This window comes from Moschus berezovskii, chromosome 28 (genome assembly GCF_049115385.1).
Source record: "Moschus berezovskii isolate FMDL1 chromosome 28, NW_MosBer_1.0, whole genome shotgun sequence".
In the NCBI taxonomy this organism is placed as follows: Eukaryota; Metazoa; Chordata; class Mammalia; order Artiodactyla; family Moschidae; genus Moschus; species Moschus berezovskii.
Window position 1 is genome coordinate 10403942 of NC_142487.1, and position 27407 is coordinate 10431348.

The window sequence follows — 27407 nt, forward strand, 5'->3', positions numbered from 1 at the left end:
TCATCCAGTCCTGTTTTCGCATGATGTACTCTGCATATAAGTTAAATAAGCAGGGTGACAATATACAACCTTGATGTACTCCTTTCCCAATTTGGAACCAGTCTGTTGTTCCATGTCCAGTTCTAACTATTGCTTCTTGACCCGCATACAGATTTCTCGGGAGGCAAGTAAGGTGGTCTGGTTTTCCCATCTGTTGAAGAATTTTCCACAGTTTGTTGTGATCCACACAGTCAAAAGCTTTGGTGTAGTCTCTCCCACTCAGTTCAGTTCAGTCGCTCAGTCATGTCCGACTCTTTGCGACCCCATGAATCACAGCACGCCAGACCTCCCTGTCCATCACCAACTCCCGGAGTTCACTCAGACTCATGTCTGTCGAGTCGGTGATGCCATCCAGCCGTCTCATCCTCTGTCGTCCCCTTCTCCTCCTGCCCCCAGTCCCTCCCAGCATCAGAGTCTTTTCCAGTGAGTCAACTCTAGGGGATTGTAGATAGAAAAATATGGGAGACCCCTGTAATTTAATGTTTACTCAAGAAAGCAGGTTTGCATAACCACAAAAACAAGCAGGCCTGCTTAGCAACAAAACCATGGGACGTGACCCCCAAGCAATAAAACACTGGTGGAATGAGCCCCACATCCTGCCCAATGAGCTCAGTAAGTTAATGACCCCTCAGACATGCTCTCTGCACACATAAAAAACAGTAATTTGTGGACCTAGCTTGATAAAACTCCCCTGTCCAACCTGAAGGAGGAACTGATGATGGAAGCATGATGTCTACTCAAGAAAGACAAAGAAGTTCTTCTTCCTCTCCCCACTTTTTCTTTGATTATAAAACTATGGCCTAGGGATGTGACACCCCTTTGCCCACTCTTTTGTAAGCCTTACAAGCGTCCTAGTGTAATAAAACACTTCTTATTTATCACTTTGCCTCTTCGCTGAATGCCTTCTGCGAAGAGAGGTAAAGAATTGTGTACCTGAGCCCTTCGGAGCCCTGGAACGACACCAAACGGTTTCACTCTTCCCTGGCCAACCACCCTCGGGACCAGCACCACGAGGCCCCCTGCCCTCTTCCGGCGCTGAGCACAGGGCCAGGGGCCCTCCAAGGGTGCAGCATCCATAGTGCACTGAAGGCTCTACTCTTGGAGACCCTTATTCACTAGGTGAGGGCAGACCCCAAAAGCCTGCGTTTTTTATAAATCCTCCCTCTGACGTCAACCTTGGGCTCAGGTGTCAGCTGCACTGGGTACCGGCGAGTTGCCTCGATCAACTGGGCATCCCCATAACCAGGTGGAGACCAGCACCCTCCCAGGATGGCCGTGAGGGCTCGAGGAGCTCGTACACATCACGTCCCAGCTCCGGGACCAGGGCAAGTCGAGCCTGGAGCAAGAGCCGGACAGCAGGGTCTGTGGGAACGAGAAGCTGCCAGGCAGGGGCCGGAGACGCTGACAGAGAAGAGGGAGAAAGGACAGAGCGCGTGGGCCGGGCGGCTGTACCCGGTCGGGGGTGTGGCCTCCGCCGGGCGGAGCCCTAGCGGGGCGGGACCGCAGGCGCGCTGGGCCCGCGGGCGGGGGCGGGGCCTAGTCGGGGGGCGGAGCCGGGCCGCGCACTGACAGGAGCGCGGCGGGGAGTGAGAGACGCCTCCTGGCGGGAGCTGGCGGCGGCCGGGGCGGGAGCCGCGGGGGCGGAGGGAAGCGGGGTGCGGGGCGAGGGGGCGCCTGGCCGGTCTCTGCCTTTCTCGGTGCGGAGGTTTGCGGGCGCCGCGCGGAGGACGGCGTGGAGGCGCGGCCTGCCTCCCTCCGGAGCCCGCGGCGCGCCCGCTGGGCCGACCCGCGCGGAACTGGGGCCCGGCGAGCTCGCTGCGCACGGTGAGCGGCGCGGGGCGGGCGGAGGCGCTGCTCGGGGTCTGGAGGCCGCGGCTGGGCCGGCGCGGCGGGAGGAGACGGGGCCCGCGCGGCCTGGGCGGCCTGCGGGGGACAAGACGGGCCGGGCGCGGGGCGTCGCTCCTCGCGGGCCTCCGGGGCCGCTGTCAGCGCCGCCAGCCGGGCCGCGGCGCTTTGTTCCCGGGGCCCCGGCTGAGGAGCCGGCTACCTGCCTCTCGGCGCCTCCTTCACCTGGACGCCCGCTAGGGGCGGCTCGGGGAGGGGCGCGGGGGCAGCCGTGAGGTGGGGACATACCCCGCGTTCAATGGTTGTGGCTGAAAACTAGCTCAGGAAGCTTCCATTTTCCGACGCCTTCTTGGGCCGCCACGAGTACGGGCCGGCGGCTCCGGGTTCAGCGCAGCGGGCGGTGGGTCCGACGGTCCTGGAGGGGCCCCGCCTTGGCCCCGTCCCCGGGCTTTCTCGTCCAAAACCGAGCCGCCCGGGCACAGAGCCCCGGTTCTCTCTCCACCTTATGTGGTTTTGCTTTATTGTTCTTCCTCACACTTGGTTTACAGCGATCTGAAAGGCCCATAAATGTACCTTTTATTCGTCTTACCTCACCTGTTTATTTCATTGATTCCATTTTGAGTGTGTGTTTTAAGCCCTAGGAAGTTTTATCTTCTCCTTTTTGAAAATTTAATGACCGTGTTGGTTGTTTTTACCACCGTCAAAATTTGTGCTGGTCTTTTTCTCGTTTTGGACTGTAACATCTTTTTCAGTAACTTTGAAGAATCTCTGGTAGCTAAGATAGAGAAGTAAAAGAATATGATCACATTTTGATAAATCAGAGTTCTTAATGCAGTCAATAATTTACTCTTCCCTTTGTTAATCGCTAAAGTATTTCAGGAACAACTGCCCCCTCCTTCCGTTGAGCTGCTTTATTCTAGCTAATTATGTTGAGACAAAATGAGGTAGTAATAAGTAACCACTAGACTATTTTGCATTTTTAAATTTTATTTTAATTGTGGGAGTTAAAATATCATTAAATGTTTTAAAAAAATTATAATGCAATATTAATAGTTTTGGGGTTCTTTGACTGGCTTAAAGTTGAATAGTAGGCCTGAAACTAAAGCTGAATAGTAATGGTGTAGTACTGAAACGACTTATTTGCTTTAACTTTTCACAGTCACCATTTCTGGGTAATCTTAGGAATTTCAGAATTCTATACCTTTGAAGATGGCTAACAAGATGTTACTATATAAAATTGTAACTTTTTATTTTTTGAGTGTATAACTAATCTTTTTTTGAGAATAATCTTTATAAACGATCACTCAGGAGTCCTAACACACACAATGAGTCTTGGTTTATTTACTTGTTTTTCATTTTTGTATTTGCTTTTACCGTAGCACTTGCCTTTGAATTAAAGTTTTTCGTTTGTTTTTTTGTTTGTTTAGCTTCCTGGGAGTTACTGACTGTCGCTGAAGAATCATGAAGGCACCCTCCATTGTTATGCTTACTCTCACCATCCTGGTGTTCCTGACACGGGTCCCTGTGTCACTGAGCTGTAACAAAGCACTCTGTGCCAGCGATGTGAGCAAATGCCTCATTCAGGTAGGACTGAGAGTACTCTCTTCACCAATATTAGAACTTATTGTAAAGCAGATACAGAATGCAGATACACAGAGCACCTATGTAATACTGTGTAAGAATCGTAACACTAGTCTGGGCTTTTGCCCCCATACTTCACAAGCAAACTCAGACTCAAGGAGTTCAGTACAGGAAATAATATCCAGCTTTGTGACTAGGCCGTTACAAGGTGATGGGCTATCTATTCAGGTGAATTAAAGGGTTCTATTGTACAATCTAGTTTACATAGCAAAAAGGCTCACTTACTATATTTAGAAAAAAAAATTTAGCTAGTCAAATCATAGACAGACTGTTCTCTAAATATAATGTACTAATTGTCTGTTCTGTGTAACAAGTTACCTCAAACAGAGTAGCTTAATGCAGTAAACATTTATTATTTACACAGTTCCTGAGGGTTGGGAACCTAGGAGCAGCTGAGCTGGGTGGTTTGGGGTTAAGGTTTCTCAAGGTTGCCAAGCATTGGGAGAATCTGCTTTCAAGATACTGGACAGTGATCTCTCTCGGCCATCAAGGCAAGGCTTTCTGAAGAGAAAAGTGGGGTTAAGTGATTGGTTTAGTTCATAGAGCTAATAAGTGGCTGTGGAACGTGTCCTGTGTCTGAACACGAAGGCTCTGGCCTTTGCATATGCATACTGATTGTTACTGTCCATAAAGTTGGGTTAATTAGTGGTGAACTTCATGTCTTATATAGCTGTTCTCCCTTTTCCCATCCTGTTAGACCATCGGCAGTCTTGGGTCTGTATTAATTAACCTCTGTTCTAGCTGTTGGCTAAGAAATTCAGTGCACTGCTGAAACTACATATATTTGAATTCTGTATGAAGTATGACTCAGCCAACTCTTGCCTGTACTCCTGATGTGAGAGTGCTTGTGCATATGTACTAGAGGTGATAATGAGATTTGTAGATGAGAGGTATTCTGTGCTGATTTGTGACGTTTTGGTGCTCATTAATAGTTAACATTCTGGGAAGCCTGGCCTTTCTCTGAGAGTGTGGTTACCACTATCTCATACTCCATGTACCCTCACTTTGCATTTTAAACCAAAACTTAACTAGAGAGGCTGGCTAGTTGGTTGTTCTTTTTTTTTTTTAAACTCTGGATGTTTTTAAATAGAAGAGAGAAGAGTATAATGAAAAACAGGTAACCATCAGCAGTTACAGCAGTCATTAAGCCAGGGCTTCCCTTGCCTCATCTCTGTTCCCCTGCACTGTTAGTGTCCCCATCTCGGATACTGTCAAGCAGACCCCTGACATTATTTTATCAAATTCTAATGTCTATCTCTGAAAGATAAGAACTTTTGAACACAGCTATCAGCAATTTAAAAATTAACGATAATTCTTGAATATCATGTCGTTTTATACCTGGAAGTTTTGATTTGACACACCGACTTAACAGTGGCTGAAAATTTTGTAGTCTTCTCATGAAGTCCAGCTTTGTGCTCTGGTTATAGGGGAATCCCGGCCACTTCCCACATTGTTTCAATGTAGCTTCATTATTCACTATTAGAAATAGTCTCATAATAATTGCTATATTCATGTTTAGGTGGAAATTTACATAAATCTCAAATTATTTTTGACTCTCCAAGACTATGATTTCAATTATTCAGCTAATTAAAAATTGGATTTTATTTAAAGACCCTGCTTAGTAAGGCAGTATTTAAAGAAGAAAGCTTTTGGTTACTGTCAATAAACACTCTTATTTTTGTTTTGCTATTTAATTTAAAAAATCTGTAATACAAAATGCTTCCAAAAGTAGGTTAAAAAAAATATGTAAAAACTAGAAAATCAGGTGCAGCTTCTCCTAGTAAATGGTGATTCTGGTAAACTCATTGGAAGAACATAGGACTCTTTAAAAAAAAAACAACAACAAACCACAGTTTCACTCGTGTGAGCGTTTCTGATTCTTGGGCCTTCAGATCAGGAATCGTCTACTCCTTTCCTGCAATAGTGGAGATAGCCCTTGGAAGTGCATAGTGGCACAGTATGTAAGGTTAAAATGATAGAGGCCTTGAGTATTGAGGATTTTCTTAAAACCTTTTCTATTGAATTTTAAAATTTTAGCAATAACCTATTTTCTACCTGGTAATTTTTCATATTAACACTTTTACTTGTATTGAACATGCCATTTTCTCAGATATCTCTGAGAATTACTAGAAGTTTTATTGATGGAGATGGAGATATGTCTCTCCCCTCCCCCCCACCCCATTCTGTTACCTAGGTTTCTCTTTCTTCCAAGATGATTTTTTTCTTTCAGTGTATATTTATTTCATTCAGGAGGCTTTCCTCAAATGTACAATATTCCTTTGATGTCTTTTATAGTTAAGAATGAAGCGTAAAAGCCTGAATGGCCAGACTGTTTGTGGCAGGGCTGGCATACATAGACGGGAGGGTATCGGTTGAGGGTCAGAGAAGTCCTTGATGCTGGAGTGTGTTCTTTGCTCTTAGGCTGATCATTTTCCTGAAGCGAAGTTTTTGGTTTATTTGCTTTGAATGGCTGATGTTTGTGCTGTGTTTGGGGTGGTAGTTGATTAGTAGATACCTGGTTCTTGTCTTTTTTGCCCTTGTGTGGAGGGTAATCTGATTGGTCAGGTAGAAACTTGAACTTTAATACCCTCTTCTATTCCTATTCTCTTCACTTGAGGAATAGATTGGCTATTGACCTTTCACGTGTTAAGAATTGTCAGCTGGGGTCTTTGGGCCTCCTAAATGCTTCTCTTAAAGGGGATCCCCAGAATTATATTCAAATTTGCATATGTACAGTTTTCTAGGAAAAGAGTCCCTAGCGTTCAGGAGGTTCTTAGAGTGGTTGACGGCCCTGAGAAGGTGAGGAATTGCTGGGGCTTTGTTTACCATCACATATACTGAGTTATTAAAATTCCACATTTCCACTCAACATAGATCAAGGCACATTGACATTTTAGATGGCAATGATAGCTTTTCTCCTTAAACTTGCAGAAAAACATGCACAGAAACAGATGAGAGATAAGAACTTTAAGGAAGGCCATGCTGTAGAAGAAACTTCCCTCCTAAGAGGGCATTTAGCTTTGCTTTTTGTTCTTTTGGTTTGGTTTGAACAACATCTGTAGTGTTGAAATGATGTACTGTGAGGATAAGTTAGAACATTTGTTTATGTTTGAGCCCTCGGCAACTCATGAAATAACTAAATATAAAACATTTTCCCTGGAAGCTCAGAGTTGTGTAAATGTGTTTTACCAACATAGTCATTCCAACCCCTCCTACAAGTTGCGTAGAAGGGTGGTCCCTGTGTATTTATTTTGTGCTGACAGGAGAGAAATCTAATTTTAACATCAGGAAAGCAATATTGTCATCTTGGTGTATTTCTTTGCTCATATAACGAGTGGTTGAGCTGTCCTCTTTTAGGGGAAAAATGGTAATACAAGATTTTGCTTTTTAACAAAATCTTTCCTGTTTTTTTTCTTCTACCTCTTTGAAAAGAATACTTCAAATTTGGATCAATATTATGCTTCTACCGCTGAAATCTCCAGACCCTTTTTGTATTAAGAACTGAAAAACCCCTTATTGACTTGTATTTTTAGCTAATATTTATGGTTATATTTAGGATGATATAAACATTATATTTCATGAAGCTATTCAAACTTGGGTTCAGAGATCGCTGATGCATTCTTTTAGCACTTTGCCAGTTGTCTGAATATTTATTTTGCACCTTTATGAACTAAATCAGCAGTCTGTTTTTTTTATTCTAAAAAGTGATTTAAGTACACAATAAATCTTAGATTATCTGAAATAAGTTGAAATTTCAAAGTAGTTTCTCACTAATAATTCTAGCTTTTTAAAATGTATTTCAAGTTAAAATTGTAAATAGTTCAGGTAACATCAGGGTAACTTCCTCTCCCTTGTGCCATAATCAAATTCCTTAATCAAATTGTGCTAATTAAATTCCATGTTAGTTTTTTGCTACAGTTATCTTGCTTTATTACTGGAGTAGTAATATTTGGTGTATAATATGCAATGTTTCTTTCCTTTTATGAACATTACTATGTTTTCCCTCTATTTTTCCTATTTCCCTGTCTTTAAAAGTTGTGACTCTGACTTATTTTTGTCCTGTTTTGCTTCAGGGAACGCCTCCTGAAAATCTTTGAAATTAATATCCAGAAGTAATAAGTCAGACCTAATGTAATTTAAGGGAAGAATAAGTCATCGTTTCCCTTCAAAGCAAAGTTGCGGGGGACTTCCCTGGCAGTCCAGTGGTTAAGACTTCGTGCTTCCCTACATGCTGCATGGTAGGGCCAAAAAAAAAACCACCCCAAAGATGAGGATTTTATCAGGACACTTGGAAGTTTTTAAATGTAATGTTCATAGGGAGAATAGTAAAATAACTCCCCATTCACCCATCACTCAGCTTCAGCAGTGGTCAGCATATGGCCAATCCAGTCTCTTCTCCACCTCCTCCCACTTCACCTCATCTGGATGATTTTAAAGAAGTGCTTTGGGGTACTTTTGAAGTAGGATTAAAGTTTTGTTATGAGGTTTATATAAAAAATGGGTGTAATTTAATATATTTTGGTAGTTCATGTGTATACATGAACTTGTATGCTGATCTATTTAACCGAAAGGATAAATTCTGTTTTCGTAATGTTAGTAGTATTTCATTTAAGTTTATATTATTTTCAAGGCAAAAGTTTGCCAATTAAAAAAAAAAAAGTTTGCCAATTAGAATTTAAACATGTTGATAAGATTTGGGTTAGATATTTCTGCCCGAAGTTTGAAAGTCTGTCTTATGTCCTCCTTAAAGAGTATTCGTATGTCAAAGCAGATTTGTTGTAACTAGCATAATTATATTTATTCTTTCAAATGAAGGTTAATTATTTGAAGATGTGTTGTTTATATTTGGTTTTTAAACACTCATTTGACCTAAGTAAGGGCTGTGAAAATTGTGTCACCACAGGTACAGGCTGATACCTTGTTGGTTACTGATGTTCCCACAATGTTCATTTTCGTAATTATCTTTGTTCTTACATTCCTGGGGGTTTTAGGTCATGATATTAAAAATAGTTATGGTTTGTTTAGTTTAATATTTAAGGACCTCAGCTTATGTTTTTGAGTGTCTTATTTTTTTTATTGTACTGTACACAATTAAGCTGTATCTTAAGAAGTCCTACTACCTAAATTTAAATTTATTTGCCTTGATAAAAATATTATGTTCTCAAAGGGACGCCACAAAACATATAGAAGCAGAAAAAGGAAAGGAAGCAATTTATAGTCCTGTTTAGAATCTAAATACTGACTACTCTTAATATTTGATACAGTCCTTTTTATTCTATGTTTAGATGATTTTTAACACTTAAATATAGAATAAAGGTTATTGTATATCAATACAACTTTCACATTCTGCATTTTTCACCAGCATTGTTTTATGTTTCTTTGTTTTTCTAAAAAATATATGTTAGAGAAATTTAGTTTGAAATTAGAGAAATATATTTTCAGAACTATCTTCTGCATTACTTTTTTAAATACCAATTTACGTTTATATAATGCTTTATACTTTTCAGGTCAGATTTCTTAATAAATTTATGGGCCTCAGTGTACTCTACTGGTCCTTCAAAGATGAGATGAGGTATTTCTTAGTCTCCCAAAGCTTTTTTGGGGTAAGATTGGTCACATATGCTCATGTAACCACTACAGCAGTTGAGATAGGGAATATTTTCATCACCCTTAAAAGTCCCTTCGTGCCCAGGGAGTCAAGACTAACCTCCTCCCCATCCTCAGTACCATTCCACCACTGGTTCATTTTTGTTCCTGTAATTTCACCTTTTCCAGAATGTCTGCTAACAGGCTCGTACAGTGTGTTCCCTTTTGTGCCTACTGGCTTCTTTCAGTTGACAGAGTGCTTCTGAGATTGACCGTGCAGCTGTGTGTGTCAGGGAGTCCTTTCTTGGTCTTGCTGAGTGATGTTCTGTTGTGTGAATTTCTTTACCCATGCACTTGCTGATGGACACAGATTGTTTCTAGTTTGGGGTGATGATGAATGAAGTTATTTACTTGCATGTATAGGTCTTTGTGTGGATGTATGTTTTCATTTCTGTTGTGTAAATACCTAGGAGTGGGACTGCTGGATCACAAAGCATCTGAGAAACTGAGACTTGGTGTGACATGCTGCCATTTGCAGGCCAGGACTTGAATCCAGACCCTGTAAATCCAAGTCGTTTGCTGTCCACTAGACTCTAATGCTGTTTCCAGTGATGATATTTCTCTGTTTTAACAGTGGTGCTAACAAATCTCTCAGATATTTACCAGTGATTTTACATCAGAATATAAATAAAAATTTCACTCGAGTGACCAGTTTCCATCTCTGACCTGGAAGTATGGAAGTTTATAAAATGAAGTCTTTCATAAAGAGTTTATAAAATGAAACTGTAAGTCTTGGCTTAGTCTTAGATGAATAATGCCCCCCAATTTATTTTGCATAGAGGATTAAGATCTCACCAGCACCTTAGTCATACAGAGAATAAGATTTTCCACTAAAGATTGAATAATCATATGAAATCTATCTTTTGGCATGAAAAAATTGAAATTCTTTGTAATATTCAAGATTTTTACTGATACTAACATAGTAAAAATACATTTTAAATGATTAGACTCTTCCCACAACTTTTCATCCTGCCATATTTTCATTTCATAGAGGCTTTTGAAGCAGATTGCCAAATTATCTCTAAATACTTGTGCTGGTCAATGTAGGATAGCTGAAACGTTAAAATTTCTGTTTTCTATTTAGTGTAAGGTTTCAGTTTTTTCCACTGTAAATATATTGAACTGTGTGATCACCATGCGTGGTACTTTGAACACTTAGCGTGGTACTTTGAACACTTAGCGTGGTACTTTGCTAGAGGTGGAGATGAATGTCCCCCTGGCTCCGGCTCACGGAGGCCTTGGGGCTGGAGCAGCCCTGAGGCAGAAAGAAGGACACTGGAGCCCAATTGGGTTGCTGACCCACCCCCTCCAGCATTTCATCTGGACCAGGAGCAGCACCCACACTTTCCCTGAGACTTGCAGACCAAGGAGGCAGTGATGTGATCATTAACTGGCTGAAGCAAAAACAGAATTAGGTATTAAATCCCAACTCACTGGTCTTGCAGCTCATGCCAATGATACTTATTTTACCTTTACAAACAATGATTAAACTTGGGCAGTAGCACTTGTCATTGTATTCAAGTACTGAGAGTGAAAGATATAATAGTGCCTTTGATTAGGCAACCTGAAGTGTTAGCTAAGTTTAATTATGGGCTTGTTCTAAGAAAGTAATAACTATAATTACTGAAATGCTAAATTAATGAGAAGCTTTATATTATTATTTATATTAATAAGCTTTATGTTTTAAAAGCAGGAATAGCAATCCAGAACCAGGGTCAGATCTCAGCCAGATTGAATGATGTACAAATTCATAACATTATATGAAAATAGAGATAAATAATAACTTGATAAGGGCTTTATGAGCTTTAACATAATGCTTGTAAAACTCTTAGCACAGTGCCTGTTAATGTTACATAAAACCCACTTAGGAATTCTGCGGGAGGCGGTGGCAGGAGAAAAGTGGTGGCAATAGGTCAGGCTTTCTTTCCGGCTCTGTGAACATCCAGTTTGGTTGGGATCCTACATTCAGCCTACAGAGTGGTGCTCAGGGTTGGTCACAGGGAGTTTAGTGAACTAGTAAATAGCCAGTCCACACAGAAATCCCACATCTCAGCACAACCGGTTCTCTAGTTAAGATGGCGACTTTGAAGTAAAAGTGATGTAGAAGATAATAATCTTTCTGAAGCTGGTACTGGAACATGGACAGGCTGTGAAAGGGGTGAAGAATTTCAGACAAAAAGGGAACTTTGTGCTCTGTTGATGGGAATGTAAATTGGTGTAGCCACTGTTGAGAACATTTTGGAGGTTCCTCAAAAAATTAAAAATAGAACCATCACATGATCTAGCAATTCCACATCTGGGGATATATTCAAAGGAAGCAAAAACCCAACTCCAAGAGGTATGTGCACCCCCATGTTCATAGCAGCATTACATACAACTGCCAAGATAGGGAAACAACCTCAGTTTCCTCTGATGAATAAATGGATAAAGAAGTTGTGGGGTGTGTGTGTATGTGTGTGTGTATTTGCATATATATATATGCATACACACACAGGGATGTGGAATATTATTCAGCCATAAAAAATAAGGAAATCGTACCATTTGCAACAACATGGATGGACCTTAAAGGCATTGTGCTAAGTGAAATAAGTGCAAAAAACCCCAACAAACTCATAGAAAAGGAGGTCATATTTGTGGTTACCAAAAGTGGGATCACTGGGAGGGGAAGTTGGAGGAAGATCAGGTACCAACTTACAGTTAAAAGTAAGTCTTAGGGCTGTAATGTCCCACATGGTAACTGTAGTTACTGCTGCTGTATGACATACAGGAAAGCTGTTAAGAGAGTAGATCCTGAGAATTTTCATCATAAGGAGAAATCTCTTTTGTTTTTCATTTTATCCAAATGAGATGATGGATGTTAGCTAAACCTACTGCAGGGATCATTTCGCAATAAATGTAAATCAAACCATCATGCTGTACACCTTAAATGTGAAAGTTTAATGTTTGTCAGTGTTATAGTGAGTGATGTATGTCAGTTACCTCTCACTAAAACTGGAAATATCATCTTGCAAAAAATTGTGTCATATAAGAATGATGGATTGACTCTAATGGTCTAGATACATAGTAAGATTAATAGGGAAGAATATTGTGCTATGTTTATATATATATATATATAATGTCCCCAACTGGAGAAAGCCAAGTGAACCATGTGTTCACAGAGTTTCCCTTAGGTTGGCTTTGTTTAGCAGTGGCTCTGGTGGCCAGAGGAGGGGTAGAGGAGAGGCTAAAGGAATTACCTTGAAGCTTCATGTACAAAGCAAGCGGTGTTAATTAGTTTCGTGCAGTAGCAAACCATCCCAAAGCTTTGTGACTTAAAACAATAACCATTTATTTTGCTTTTCTTTCTGTGGATCAGTATCTTGGGCCTTTATCAGCCGAGTGGGTTTCTGGGCTCATTCTTGTGGCTGTTGTCAGCTGCTGGTTGATTGGAGGATGGCTGAGCCGGGGTGGCTTCAGATGGACTGACTTGTCCATGTGCCTCTCTCTGGGGCTTCACATGGCAGCTGGGCAAAATTCTAAGAGAAGGAGTGAAAACACCCCAGTCCTCTTCAGGCCCACACTCAGAACTGACACTAAATCACTTCCACAAAATTCTGTTGATCAGAGCAAGTTTCAAGATGACTTCCATTCAAGAGGTCTGGAAATAGACCCTTGTCTCTTGATCAGAAGAGCTGCAAAGAGGGTGACATGGGGAGGGGAAGTATCGCTGCCCATTTTGTAAACAGTCAGCCACTCCAGGCACGCTTAGATCAATGAAAATAGCTGTTAAAAAATGCTGTTATTTACACTTTACATATTGAGGAACCACAGCTCCCACTACAAGTCAACTGGCCATGCATTTAACAGTGAATCTAATAGCTAGAAAGTGGATTCTGTTCTTGTACTGAGTGTGTTGCGTTCATATGGGAGATGAAGTTATAGATTATGAAGTAAAATCTCTTTATTTTGTTTCAAAATAAGATAAAGGATCCAAAATGCATTCACTGAATGTGTCCAAAAGAAAATCTAAATCTCCTGAGATCTAAGTAGTTCAGTTCAGTTCATTCGCTCAGTCGTGTCCGACTCTCCGTGACCCCATGAATCACAGCACGCCAGGCCTCCCTGTCCATCACCAACTCCCGGAGTTCACTCAAACTCATGTCCACAGAGTCGGTGATGCCATCCAGCCATCTCATTCTCTGTCGTCCCCTTCTCCTCCCGCCCCCAACCATTCCCAGCATCAGAGTCTTTTCCAGTGAGTCAGCTCGTCACATGAGGTGGCCAAAGTAGTGCAGTTTCAGCTTTAGCATCAGTCCTTCCAATGAACACCCAGGATTGATCTCCTTTAGAATGGACTGGTTGGATCTCCTTGCAGTACACGGGACTCTCAAGTCTTCTCCAACACCACAGTTCAAAAGCATCAATTCTTCGGCGATCAGCTTTCTTCACAGTCCAACTCTCACATCCATACATGACCACGGGAAAAACCATAGCCTTGACTAGATGGACCTTTGTTGGCAAAGTAATGTCTCTGCTTTTTAATATACTATCAAGGTTGGTCATAACTTTCCTTCCAAGGAGTAAGCGTCTTTTAATTTCATGGCTGCAATCAGCATCTGCAGTGATTTTAGAGCCCAAAAAAATAAAGTCTGACACTGTTTCCACTGTTTTTCCATCTATTTCCCATGAAGTGATGGGACCAGATGCCATGATCTTTGTTTTCTGAATGTTGAGCTTCAAGCCAACCTTTTCACTGTCCTCTTTGACTTTCATCAAGAGGCTTTTCAGTTCCTCTTCACTCTCTGCCGTAAGGGTAGTGTCATCTGCATATCTGAGGTTATTGATATTTCTCCCAGCAATCTTGATTCCAGCTTGTGCTTCTTCCAGTCCAGCGTTCCTCATGATGTACTCTGCATATAAGTTAAATAAGCAAGGTGACAATATACAGCCTTGACGTACTCCTTTTCCTATTTGGAACCGGTCTGTTGTTCCATGTCCAGTACTTGAATCTAATTCCAAGTCTAAATATCTACTTTGTAGATATTTCTAAGTATCTACTTTGTAGATATGTTCCTACAAATAGTTAATGATGTTAAAAAATAATAATAATGTGCCAAGAGTAAATTACTATAAATGCAGATATTATGGAGTCTTTTTTGCTGCAAAAAAGTAGTGGTTTTAAATGTAGCTATTTGGAATTTTAAGTCTGAACGTCTTCTCCATTTCTAGGAGCTCTGCCAGTGCCGCCCTGGAGAAGGAAACTGCTCCTGCTGTAAGGAGTGCATGCTGTGTCTTGGGACCCTCTGGGATGAGTGCTGTGACTGTGTTGGTAAGTTTATGTTAAGTTTCTTAATATTTTCTATCACAGAATCCTTGACTTTAAGAGACTTTAAATAGTATAAATGTATTTTATGTGCATAGACTAGGGTGTGTATAAGATATTGTAGGTGTATAGAACATCATTGCATTTGCTTGTATCGAATAGTATTTACATATATATGTGTTTGTATTTTTATAGAAAAGGTGTGGGAAGAAATTCTTCTGACATAAGAGTGGAGGGACAAGCGGAAAAATTTTTTTTATACTGTTTATACATGTATATGTATTTTAAAGTCATGCAAATTTTATTTTACTTTTAAGATTTATTTATTATTTTAAATGAGAGAGGTCAGGAATAGGTGCCTGGGGGCCAGGGGTGGGGGTGGGTCAGTCTTGGCAGAGAGCAGAGTTGTTTGTTGGTTTTTCTTTTGGCTGCACTGGGCGGCATGCAGGGATCTTACTTCCCCGATCAGGGATCAAACCTGTGGCCCCTGCAGTGGAAGTGGAGAGTTGTATCACTGAACCACCAGGGAATTCCATTGGCTTTCATTTTTAATTTCCAAGAGCCCTCTTCTGATTGTCCTTGTAAGGGGGCATGCAGTTCTTGTTTTATAGATAAAATAGCTCTTCTGCTCCTGAACCTTCCCAAAGTTCCACGGTGACATGGGCCTGAGGGAGATTGTAGCGGTGACATTTCAGCCCTCAGACTCTCCCAAAGAGGAGTTAATGTTTCAGTGTCTTGTTCTCTTTGCCCTGTTCTGAGTTCTGAGACAGCTGCAGCCAATGTGCCTTCTCCTGCCCCTATATCTCAGTATCTAGATAGTCCCCAGAGAAGGCAATGGCAAGCCACTCCAGTACTCTGCCTAGAAAATCCCATGGATGGAGGAGCCTGGTAGGCTGCAGTCCATGGGGTCACTAAGGGTCGGACACGACTGAGCGACTTCACTTTCTCTTTTCATTTTCACACATTGGAGAAGGAAATGGCAACCCACTCCAGTGTTCTTGCCTGGAGAATCCCAGGAATGGGGGAGCCTGGTGGGCTTCCGTCTGTGGGGTCACACAGGGTCGGACACGACTGAAGTGACTTAGCAGCAGCAGCAGCAAGATAGTCCCTGGTACAGTGTCTGGCACACAGAAGGCATGCCAGTGTTTTGTGACTGTCAAATAAATGAGTTCTTATTGCATTGTCCTCCCAAAATGGACAGTTTATTCTCTGCCCTTGATGGGTGTAGTTTTGTATGTGTGTGTGTGATGTTAACTGAAATAAAAGAAGTTTGAATTGTTTTAGGGCATTAAATATAAGTTAATTTAGTATGTGTAATGAAAGCAAAAAAGAGACAATGGTATTAACCCCTGATAAAGATGTAAAAGCATTTATCATAAACATGGAGGCCAAATACATGAATGTACTTTTATCATTACCTAAAATACTGTGTGAGTGAGAGAGAGTGTGTGTGTGAGAGAAAGAGGTTGTGTGTGTATGTGTGTGAGAGAGAGAGTGTGTGTGTCTTTTAACCATCACACACACATTTGGCTTTTTCTAGGAAGAGTTCTTCCACTGAGAAAGATTAATTATACATGTTCATATCTCTACAATTTTAGAAGTAACTGGTGTGCTTCTTAGCTAGTTGCCCCCTCCAAAATATTATTTACTTTAAGGATTTAATGACCGGTTCTCAACTTTGAGTTAATTCATTACATAGCTTCAGCTCTCGTTTTAGCTTCAGCTGCTGTTTCCAGCATGAAGCTTCGATATTCCAGTTCTTTTTGTGCAGCAGTGCTCTCCTTGCTGTAGGCAGCTCTCCTCCGAGTCGGGCTCCCTTGGTGTCCTTTGCAGACCTGTGACTGCTCCTCCCTTCTAAGTGGAAACATACTTTCTGTGGGTGGGGTCCAGACTTCTTAGGGGACCCAGATTAGAGGGCAGACAGGCTTCCTGTCCCGTCTCCTACTGTGGACTTGAACCATGCACTTTGTCCGGCAAGCTTTCTCCCCCAGCACCCTTGTGTAAGAGCATCTGTTCCTCTTTTCTGATTTTCTCTTAAGAAGAACTGCCATAGCTTATTTCATCTTTGCTGTTCAACATACTCCTCAGATGCTGTGGCGTTTAGATCCTGGATCTCTACCTGCAGGCTTTATTTTGGGTATGTGTGTGTTTGTTTTGTTTTTATTTACCCAAATATACACAGAAATGGAGAGCACAGTGAAGTGCTGTTCAATGGGCTCCAGTGCCAGCAGCCATGCCTGCTCCGTCCATCATCTGACTGTGCGTCTGTCCCTGCCTTGTCTGTTTGGACTGTTTGAAAGTAAATCTGTAGTTCTGCTGTTCCTCCAGATTGCTTTGGTTCGTCTCAGGAAAGAGTGAGTTTCCTTACATCACATAGCATCAGTGCCGTGGCCAACATGTTTAACAGTACTTCATGTCTAACACCCGGTCCTGTTCAGATTCCCCTAGTTGCATAAGGGTTGTTTATTGTTTTAGTCAAGGCAAGATCCATCAGAGTCCCCTTAGTATATTTGATTGTTAGGTTTCTTTAGTTTCTTTTATTCTAAAAAAGTTCCACCTCCCCTCATCACCTTTTAAAATTCCATTGACTTGATGAAGGAACTAGAAAGTTCTGGTGGAAAATATGCCACCTTCTGGATCTTACTGAGAGCTTCTTGTGGTTATTTAAGTTGTTGCTCTGTCCTCTGTTTCCTATAGACTAGAAGACTAAAAGGAGGAACTTTCCCTTCTCCATTTTTAAATTCATTTATTTATAAGGACTCATAAATCCCTATTTTATTCATAGAGTGGCAATCCATTATTGTCAGTATTTATTTAATGTTAAAATTGTCAGTTTGGCCAATGGGAGCCTTTTCAGGTTGCCTCCCGTGTCTTTTGGCATGTCCCATCATTCATTAATCACTTCCTTACTTTCTGGCACAGAAAGGTGTCCCAGGGTCATTTCGGACATTCCCTAACCCACCCCTGGAGTCACTCTTTTCCCCAAGGAGCTTTGTTCCTCTTAGCCAAGTATAGGTATTTAGAAAACAAGATCTGGGCCCTTGGTGTACTCAATGTTACTAGGCTGTCATTACCTTTAGGCCCTCTTAGACAAAAAGCTAGGAGAGTGTGTACAATATTAGAAGGCACCTGACTACTATTTTGCAGCTTGGGTTTCAAGGCACTACCTAATAATATCTCATGGCATTTCAATCAGTGACAAAAAGAAATTTTTTTCTCTTTGCCTTCCTTCCCATCTCCCCACCGCCACCACCAGGTATGTGTAATCCTCGAAACTATAGTGACACACCACCAACTTCGAAGAGCACAGTGGAGGAGCTTCACGAGCCCATCCCTTCCCTCTTCCGAGCACTCACAGAAGGAGACACCCAGCTGAACTGGAACATCGTCTCCTTCCCTGTTGCAGAAGAGCTCTCGCATCACGAGAACCTGGTTTCATTTTTAGAAACGGTGAACCAACCCCACCACCAAAACGTGTCTGTTCCCAGTAACAACGTTCACGCTCCGTATTCTAGTGACAAAGGTAACTGCCAAAGTCGACTGTTTCTCTCTTGCCCCCCTTGCTTTCTGTGTGGTCTGTGAAGTCTGTTTTAACTTCTTTTAGAGCAACTTTTTGGTTTTGAGTGTGTATAGTCTTAAGTAAGTTCTGGACTTTAATAACCCCATCCCTGAGTAAACAAGGAGTTGTTCTCACAACTCCTTTAGACTCTCGATGATAAAGGCTACACTGAAAAAGAGATAACCTGGTTCTAATTTTATTTGCATTAGACTTCGTTGTTATTTTCATGAGACAGCAACAGGGTTGCTTACCTTATGCAGAGCTGTTCATCATCAGGTAACATCTGGAGTGTCCTAGGAGCCCAGGTTTCTGTAATAGCATTGATGTCACGAATGAAGCCAGGCCATCAGCTCAGTTTCGTAATGAGCCAGCTGGTGTTACAGACACCTGACTTCCAGGTGTAGCCTGACCCCAGCCAGTGCTCTGCAAGTGAGCGTTGTTGGTGAGAAGGGAAACGGAATGAGAGAGTGACATGTAAGACTTGGAGAAGCGTGTTTCAGAACATGTATTAGTGAACAAAGTCATACCTGAACTTAGGAATGCAAGAGGGGTGTAACTTTCATAAAGTCTGTGATGTTTCCAAATGCAGCTCTCCACACAGGTCCACTGTGGAAGGATAAGACAGGTTTGAGTACTATTTCTTAAAATCTGAGATGCGTTACACACAAGCAGTATAATTTGTGCTTTTTTGTTTGCCTTTCTTGTGCCCTCCGTTACAAGCCTACCTATCTGAAGTAGTATGAACTTCAGCCCTCAACAGTAAAAGCAGATTAGTTTTTGTTAATAAAGAGTAAGAATCCGTAATTGCCCTCAGGTTAAAGTGCTTTATAAGACAAATTCTGGGTCTTGGGAAACTTCAGAAATGTACGAATGTGTCTTACTACCACTTTCCCATTATTGAAATACAGATAATCAACGTGCTAGATGTTAAATAATTCATAAGTTTTTCTCAAAGATTATTCAAATTCATGAACTAATAATAAGCACAAAGCTAATTACTAGAGACACCAACCAGGGTAATTTCTAATAACCAATGCTGACCACATTGCTAACCACACTGCATCCTTTGAATTTCTTGTTTATTTTATTGTAAATTCTCAGTATAAATTTAGAACAGTATTTCCCAAACTTGTTTTAGCTGCAGGATCCTCTCCTTATCGGAGGTGCCCAATGATCTTCCAGGTCAAAGTGAAATTTGAGGAAGCAGTGAAGGAAGCCCTCTGTGTCTGAGCTGGAGTGGGAGACTCCCTTCTCGATATGATTAACAGATGTGTTCTTTTCCCCACACCTCACCCACCGTCCTGGGCAGGCTCATAGCATGAGAGCTTAGATAAATAACTTGTTAGTAGTGTTCAGCTAGGTATTAAAGCATTTCCTGCTTTTCCTACTCATTGCTCTGAAACCTTACTTAATCTTTGGTTTTTCAGAACACATGTGTACTGTGGTTTACTTTGATGACTGCATGTCCATACATCAGTGTAAAATATCCTGCGAGTCCATGGGTGCTTCCAAGTATCGCTGGTTCCATAATGCCTGCTGCGAGTGCATCGGTCCAGAGTGTATCGACTATGGTAGCAAAACTGTCAAATGTATGAACTGCATGTTTTAAGGAGGGAGAAGATGTACAGACAGAAGCAGTTTTGTCAGAGGTATAATATGGAAAGCTATTCAGTGATGTCTACTGGTTGCATCCAAATGCAACAGGTTGAGAAGATGTAAAGAGTTTGGACCGAGTTACTTTTAAAGTCTGACAAATCGAGGATTGTGCTGACTTCCGATTCTAACTGCTCTTGCTGCCTGCTGCTGGTGGGAGCCCTTTCTTCTAAACACCTGCAGCCTTGGTCATGTGAGGAGCAAGTGCACAGAGAATTGCCTGCAGAGGGGAGAGGCTTCTAACACAAAGCCTCCTGTCGTTTTCTGCCACATTCCAGAAGCCTCTTGTGTCAAAGGTTTAGAGCATGTTAATGAGTTATGATTTCTTCATTGTGCTACTCCTAGGACACTGAGTTTTTAGAGTTGTTTGCCATTTTCCACTGTGCCTGGTATTATTTACCCGTTCTGTGCGTAGGGTAGATATTCATATAGATCATTCTGAGATTTCACCAAAAGGTCACCATAAAAGTTTGATTTGAACCCTCTTTACATTGGTTTTTGAAGGTAAACCCTTACTGTATTTTACAATGTAGAACTCTGGCTCTGACTCAGTCCTGCACTCCACATATGACAAAGCTGCAGGGAGAGTCTCTCCTCCTCCAACCCAGACCCAGAGTGCTGGTGTGGGTCATATGAAGCATCTTTACAAGAATTGCCTGGCATACCTGAGGCTTTGTGAAGAGCACGGCTCAGTAAACAGGAAGGGAGAGCTTTCTCTGACTTACGGTACCAGCGTGAAGAGCTCCAGGAATGGGAAACCACTGCCACCTGGACTCCAGGGACACAGCACCCCTTGTATGGAGATGGTAGCGCTGTGCTCGCTGGACGGGGGAATGAGCCCGCTCAGGCTTAGCGCCACATCCTCCAGTGGATGGGTGGTTGGAGGGGACAGAGCAGAGAATCCAGGTATGAACAGGGAGGGTTGAAAATGCCCAGATTCTAATAGAAACAAACTTAAAACTGTCTACATTCATTATTTTGTTACTTTGTAACCTTTCCTTTAGGTTTGTATCTGAAGCAAGTGTTCTCCTTAAACATAGGAAATCACACAGTAGGAGGTTAAGAGTATGAACTGCTGCCTGCCCCCCCCAGATAATTCTGTTCAAGATGACATTAACTCTAAATATGTACACTACAGAACATTGTGTCAATGAAGATAAGCTTAAATAGTATGTGCCCTTCTTGGTAATAAAATCTTGATCTTCAAGGGTGAAACTGAAACGTACATGTTTATGTTCAGAGACTCTTAGCTTTACAAAATTATTAATTTCTCAAATAGTATATATTTGAATTATAAATAACTTTCTAGGAATACCTCTTTGTATATCTAAATATTTTAGTATATAAAAATAGATAATGCTTTTTGTATTCATTTTCTGAACAGTAGTTACAAGATCATATGTGATAATTATGATTAACTTTCATAAATATAAAGACTTGATACCTTTTCTCTCTTTCAGATAACTCTAATGAACACTCAAGGTACTTTAGCCCTTTAAAAAGTTGAAATTTAGCTCATGGATGTATTTTTCAAATGAGAAAACATTGGGATGTCTTCTGACTTTTACCTAGAATGCCTCTCTTTACAAGTGCCTTGAAAACAAACATTAGCTCCCTTTCTTCACTAATAACTATAAAACCGAAGGTTTTCTTGAACTTAAGAGAGAAAATTTTAAAGAAATCTGCAGCCAGCTGCTTCATTTCCACTTTACTGTTTTTCAGAGTCATTTATACTTAGGAATAGAGGAATGCTTTTGTGTTTATTGACAACATGCTTAATTTTCCATAAATATGTCAGCAAGCTTTTTTTTAATTGCATTTATCTTCCTTTTTTGGTGTTCATTATTAACCTCTAACTTTAAAATATAATATCACTTATTGGAAGAATAATTTCTTGAACCATGTTGTGTTTTAACTGATTTTTCTTATCACTATTTCTCCCAATAGAAATTATCCCTAAATACAATGGTAAGTTTTACATTCAAATTAACTTAACAGTTTGACTTATGAAGGAGTTAAAAGAAAGCATTCACCTAAACAATTCTGTTTCCAATTCTATAATGTATTTTAGGTTTTGAACAATAGTTTTCCAAATTAAAAGTATAGCATTTGGGAAATTGATAGCTCTACTATAATCTATACTATCTATTATCATTCTAAGCACAATTCACTTCTATATTGAAGCTCTGGTTTAAAAAAAAATCAAAAGTCATTTTGTTACCTTTTTTATAACTAGATCCAAAAAAATGAAATCTTAAACCAGTAGGTGTTCTAAAAGTCATACATAAAAGTTTCTGTCCTTTAGTAAGACATGTCTGTGCTTTTCTGGCTCCCCCATAACATCTAACTATTACTAAGACTGTGCTCACAACAGTAATACCAAATCAAATGATAAGCCAAGTGAAGTAAGATACATAGATGCTATAAAAGAGAGTCATTTATTTAGAAATATGATTTCTAAAGTTTCAGAAAGCAAAATTGATAAAATGTTAGGATATTTGAATAACTTTGTTAATAGAATAGCATCACAATAAAGAAAAGAAACCAAAACTTCTGGAAAGTGAGGTAAATATAAAAAGCCACATATTTAAAGTTTGTTTTTAATGAAATCTTCATTGAAGATTTTTAAAATCTATTCTGCTTTCCCAAGAGTTTATGTTTATTGTATTTTACATGATCTATGACATATAAAATTATGTATTTTTTCCTTTGGTTGTCCCTATGAACAAAAAAGTATTTTAATAAAAAATTGAAATGAGTGTGCAGTGTTATTTGTTAATGTCAACGTGGCAAACCAGAATAAGTTTGCCATTTCTGGCTGGTGCAGTTATTGTTTAAGGGGTCAGCTGAGGCATGTCGCCCTCTTTCTGGATGTCCCAACAGATCTGTTGAAACAAAGGCTCTTTCACTAGTTTGCTCTCTGCTTTTTCATGAGGAAACCTTGGAAATTAAATGCATAGATTCTCCTTGCCCTGCGGGCCTTGTGAAGCCACACAGCCTCATGTGAACTTCCACGGGTTGGTCAGCAGGAGCACTGAGAAAGCCGGGGATAGAGGCCTATTGGCCCCACCCTGACTCGACAGGCAGGGCTCTTGAAGCTGAGCGCGCTAGGCTTCTCATGCAGTGAGGTCAGGGCTTTTCCCAGACTCTGCGTTGTGACAGCCTGGTGGAGGGGGAAGGGTCCGGGGGCAGGCTGCCCTTGCCCGCCTACTTGACATCAGGGGTGACGGACCTGAGGGGTCCGTCAATTTCAGGAAAGGTTATTCATTTGATCCAGAAAGCTGTTCTTTTGCTGACGGTGTCCAGGGCCGGCGGTTGTGAGGAGCTGATGTAGGGGGTGTTGGAGTCAGGAGGAGGACCTCTGAATTTGAGAGGTTGGTGGGACAGACCCCAGGCAGCAGGCTGCTGTCGAAGACCCATCAGCTCCAGGCCACAGTGCCCACAGACAAGCCTGCAGCTGCTGGTTAGGAGTTGCAGCTCTTGAGTTCTTAGAGGTTTTTACTAACCTACAAAAAATAAATTCACTTCACGTCTTTTTATTTGGAAGTTGTGCTGGCAGGATAGAGGCAGCTACAACTCTGCCATCTGGCTTCTGAAATGAAAGCTCGAAGAGCAGAGATGAGAGAAGGGCCCCCAGTCCTGGTGCTGCTGGGACTGATGCAGGAAGCTGGAGAGTGCAGAGACACCCCTCTGCCTGAAGGCAGTCTCCCTCCCCCACCCCCACCCCCACCCCTTCAGTCACCCCTGCAGTGTCTTGCTGGTTCCTTCCCCTGGAGCTCACTGCTCCACATTGAAGCCAGGGCGAGCCTCCCCAGACTGCCTGTGTGGTCATCAGCACCGAATCCTGGCTCCAGTTCCAGGCGGAGAGCCAGGCCTGAGTGCTCCTGTGCCCCAGAGGGCTGAGGTGCCCAGGAGGAATCAGGCAGGCAGACTTCCTACTTTTGTTTCCCAGAAGCCTCACCTGCCCCTAGTGATGCTGCTGAGGGGAGGGGAGAGAGCACAGAGAAGGCTGCAGAAGGGGTCTGGGCCTCCCCAACCTCGGGGCGCCCCAGCCTCTGCAGGCCCTGGACAAGGCTGGAGCTCTGAGAGGGCCGGCAGCTCATGCAGAGGGCCGTGCTTCTGAGCCTGCAGATGCCTCTTTCTGGAGGTTTCAGCCCTCATTGTTCAGGGCCCCCCACACTGCGCCAGGACTCTGTGAGACACAGGGCAGGTGACAGCCTCTCGGACTGATGTTGGTTGCCACGGAACTCAGGGTCAGACTTGATTTAAAGAAGTAAGGAAAGGAGACACGAGACACCCCTGGGTCTATGGCCATGACTCCCCAGCCCCTCAGCCTGCAGCCTCAGCAACCTCGTCGCTCAAACCACCTCTCTCCTCTGTTCACTCCTGCTGGCTCTGCCACCAGCACAACAGCTTCACTCCACACTTGGGTTTTGCAGGAGTTGTTTCCTCAGCCACTTCTGCTGTTTGTGCAGATTTTGGTTCCTTGTTCTGACTCAGACCTCAGCTGAGGCCTCTCCATCTCTGTTTCTAAAGCAGCAACCCCTCCCTGTGACCCCCGTCCAGTTCCATTGTTTTAAGAGGCAGTGACAGCGCCCCCCCCAACCAAAAGTATCTACCAGTCAGTCTCTTGTTAATCATCTCTTCTCACCCAGCATTCAGAGCCCATGAAGAAGGGGCCTTGTTTTTCTGTTCTGTGGTTGCCTTAAACACAGTACCCTGTGCCCCGGAGGTTGGCCCTGACTGGGTTATGGATGAATGAACTCAGCAGATCCTATCAGATGTCCGCTTTAAACGGTGGCTCCGCAATGGACTCAGATAAAGACCCAGCTCCTCATCAGGCCTCTCAGGCCCCCAGTCTGATCTTACTCACCCCGCCAGGCTCTCCTCATGCCTCTTCATCTCACCATCAAACAACAGAAAATCTGCATTAAAATGTTTTCACACCTGCAGATTTTCATTTGAGGTCTGGCAATTAATAATTTTTATTTGCCTGCTAAGTTGCTTCAGTCGTGTCCGACTCCATGTGACCCCATAGACAGCAGCCCACCAGGCTCCTCCGTCCCTGGGATTCTCCAGGCAAGAATACTGGAGTGGGTTGCCATTTCCTTCTCCTCTATTTGCCTAACATAGTAAAAATTCTTACTAATTAAGTAAATCAGTCAAGAAATAGTACTTTAGCCACAGTACAGAAAGAACTTGTCTGAAAGCCAGTTTGACTCTCAAGCACAATACATTTTCTGAAGATAAAAAAAATGTGCTTTGAGTTTCAATAAAGGACATTCTAAACATTCATCAACAAGGACTTCCTCCTCCACTGCTGACATGTTATTTTAAGCTTATTCATAATTCACAAGAGGATAATGCAGTAATAATTTGTTATAATCTTTAGTTTTATAATTTAGTAGGTGCTAACTCTGGGGCTTTTCTGGTGGCCTAAATGGTAAAAAACCTGCCTGCAATGCAGGAAACCTGGGTTCAATCCCTGGGTCAGGAAGATCCCCTGGAGAAGGAAATGGCAACCCACTCTAGTATTCCTGCCTGAGAAATCCCATGGACAGAGGAGCCTGGCGAGCTATAGTCCATGAAGTCACAGAGTTGGACATGACTTAGCAACTAAACACCCACCGCAACCAGGTGGCTAACTCTTGGCAGCCAAAACATTTAAAAACTTACTTAGAGTCTATACTTGGGCCGCAGGGAACTCAGGAAATACTTACTAATATTTCTACACTCTCCGTGTCGAGTACAAACACCTGTGTTGAGTATTCCTTCCATCTGCCAAGTCAGATCCTATATTCCCTGCCTTTGGACAGAGTTTGGGGTCATGTTCTATAGTTTTTCTAACGCTTTCAGGTTTGCTGCTTGTTTAAGTGGCTTTTTCCCCCTGGATTGTTGCTGAGATTTTCTTCCAGTTACTGCTAGTAGGTTCCTCAGGTTTGAGGGGTTTTTTCAGAAAGTAAATTGGAGTAATGATAATTAAACTTTAGAAACTTATGCCTATGGGCATTTGGGGAATAAAGCAAGTACTGGTAGAACTGATATCTGTCCTGGTCTGGGGTACAGATCTCAGTGACTGGCAGTGGTGGCATTTCTGAGTGTCTTCGCCAGGGACTTGACTCTCAGGGCCCCTCAGCATGTGTGTGAGTTGGACAGACAAGGGGGGAGGCCAGTCAGTGAGGCGGCAGGCATACCACAAGTGTTTGTAGTAGGTTCTGCCTGAAGGAGCGTTCCGATGCATTTGATTCCAGTGGTTACATCTAGTCCCATTTCCACTCACATTATCTTTTCGGATAAACAAGCTCAGGTCCCTTCCCAGGAGACCTGGGCTGCTGGGAATATTTTTTGTTTGCTTCTGTAGCTGCTCCAGAGGGCTGCCAACTGAGGAACCCTAAAACATATGGTATTCTACGATGTTCACATTTGCTTGTACACATAAAATACCTGGAAGGATTCACAAGATGAAAACCTTAGCTGCCTCTGAGTGGGCAAACGTGAGGCTGAAGGACCGGATGGAAAGGGACCGACCCTTTAATCCCTGAACTGTGAACCATGAGCGTGTGTTACCTTTTCAGAAATACATACCTAAAACTAAAATTTTCAAAAAGACATTAGCAGAATTTTTCTTTAAATTATTTTTCCTTAAAAAATTGATTCTGTCACCCAGCAAAAACTGAATCCCTCTCAATGACTAGCTACCTGATCTCTAACAACATAGGACAAGGACAAAATTCTTTGTCAGCGGGAGTCTTGATAGTAACTGAAAACCCCCCAAACTGTTGATCTAGTCACATTTTTGACAGACCAGTGACATATATTCATTTCTCAAATTCTAATAAATAGTTTCCAAATGGGATCTAAGATTTGAGCGATAAGATTTTAGGACAGATAGTCCTATGGTCTGTTTTCTCTTACCTGGGATTTACTTCATTATCCTTATAAAGGACTTGAAGAATATAAAATCAGGCCACAGTATTCATTTAAACAGCCACGTCTCAACTTCCTTAAACTAATCAGAATAAACAAAACCTCAGCAAGAAACTCCAAACCTTGATTTTTAAAATCCCACGAGATTGATCTTCAAGAAGAATGTACTTTAATCAAGTAAAGCACACTGACCTAGGGCTCTCCTCTGCTGCTACATGGACCGACTGGCTGTGGGAACTGCCGCCTTCATGGCTGTACTACATCCCCCTTCCCTCCCGCCCAGCAGCGGGGCCTTCATGACATTTTTGAGCTGGAGTGTCCTTGTCCATGCCAGTTTTCTAAAGCGCCCATTAATTTTGGCAGCTCCTAGTGCCCTGGGGGGAAGAGGAAGCAGAGCCGTGTCATCGTTCCAAGGTGATTGCTAGTTTATTAAAACAAACCTTGTCTCCCAGAGTGTTAAAACCCTCCTTTTATGCATCCTCTGAGTTGACCTACCAGGTTTCCTCCCAGGGACCTTCTGACATGAGTACAGACACAAAGAGTTCCTTCACAAGGGCCCAGAGCACAGACTCAAGGGATCCCTGGGCTGTGGCAGGGCGCCAGGCAGGCTTCTCTCCAGGCTCCAGAAGTGAACCTGACCCCTTGAAAGAAAACACTCACTGATCAGGAATCTTGAGTAATGTTCAGGAGGTGCAGGTGTTTGGCGACTCTGGAGACGGTATTCAAACAGCAAGGGCCCGGCCTTCCCATTGCCCAGAGGTGTGGGCTTTTGCGGCCCATCCTCTGGCACTCAGG

At 42.3% G+C, this 27407-nt stretch overlaps 1 protein-coding gene across 1 annotated transcript; it reads left to right on the forward strand.

The window, feature by feature from the left end:
* Positions 1-1634: 1634 nt before the first annotated feature.
* Positions 1635-22444, forward strand: TWSG1 (twisted gastrulation BMP signaling modulator 1). The gene is made up of 5 exons (XM_055417208.2): positions 1635-1863; positions 3312-3468; positions 14380-14479; positions 17730-17996; positions 19460-22444. Exons 2-5 carry the CDS (start codon positions 3346-3348, stop codon positions 19639-19641), a joined length of 672 nt encoding a protein of 223 aa, XP_055273183.1. The 5' UTR covers positions 1635-1863; positions 3312-3345; the 3' UTR covers positions 19642-22444.
* Positions 22445-27407: the final 4963 nt, after the last annotated feature.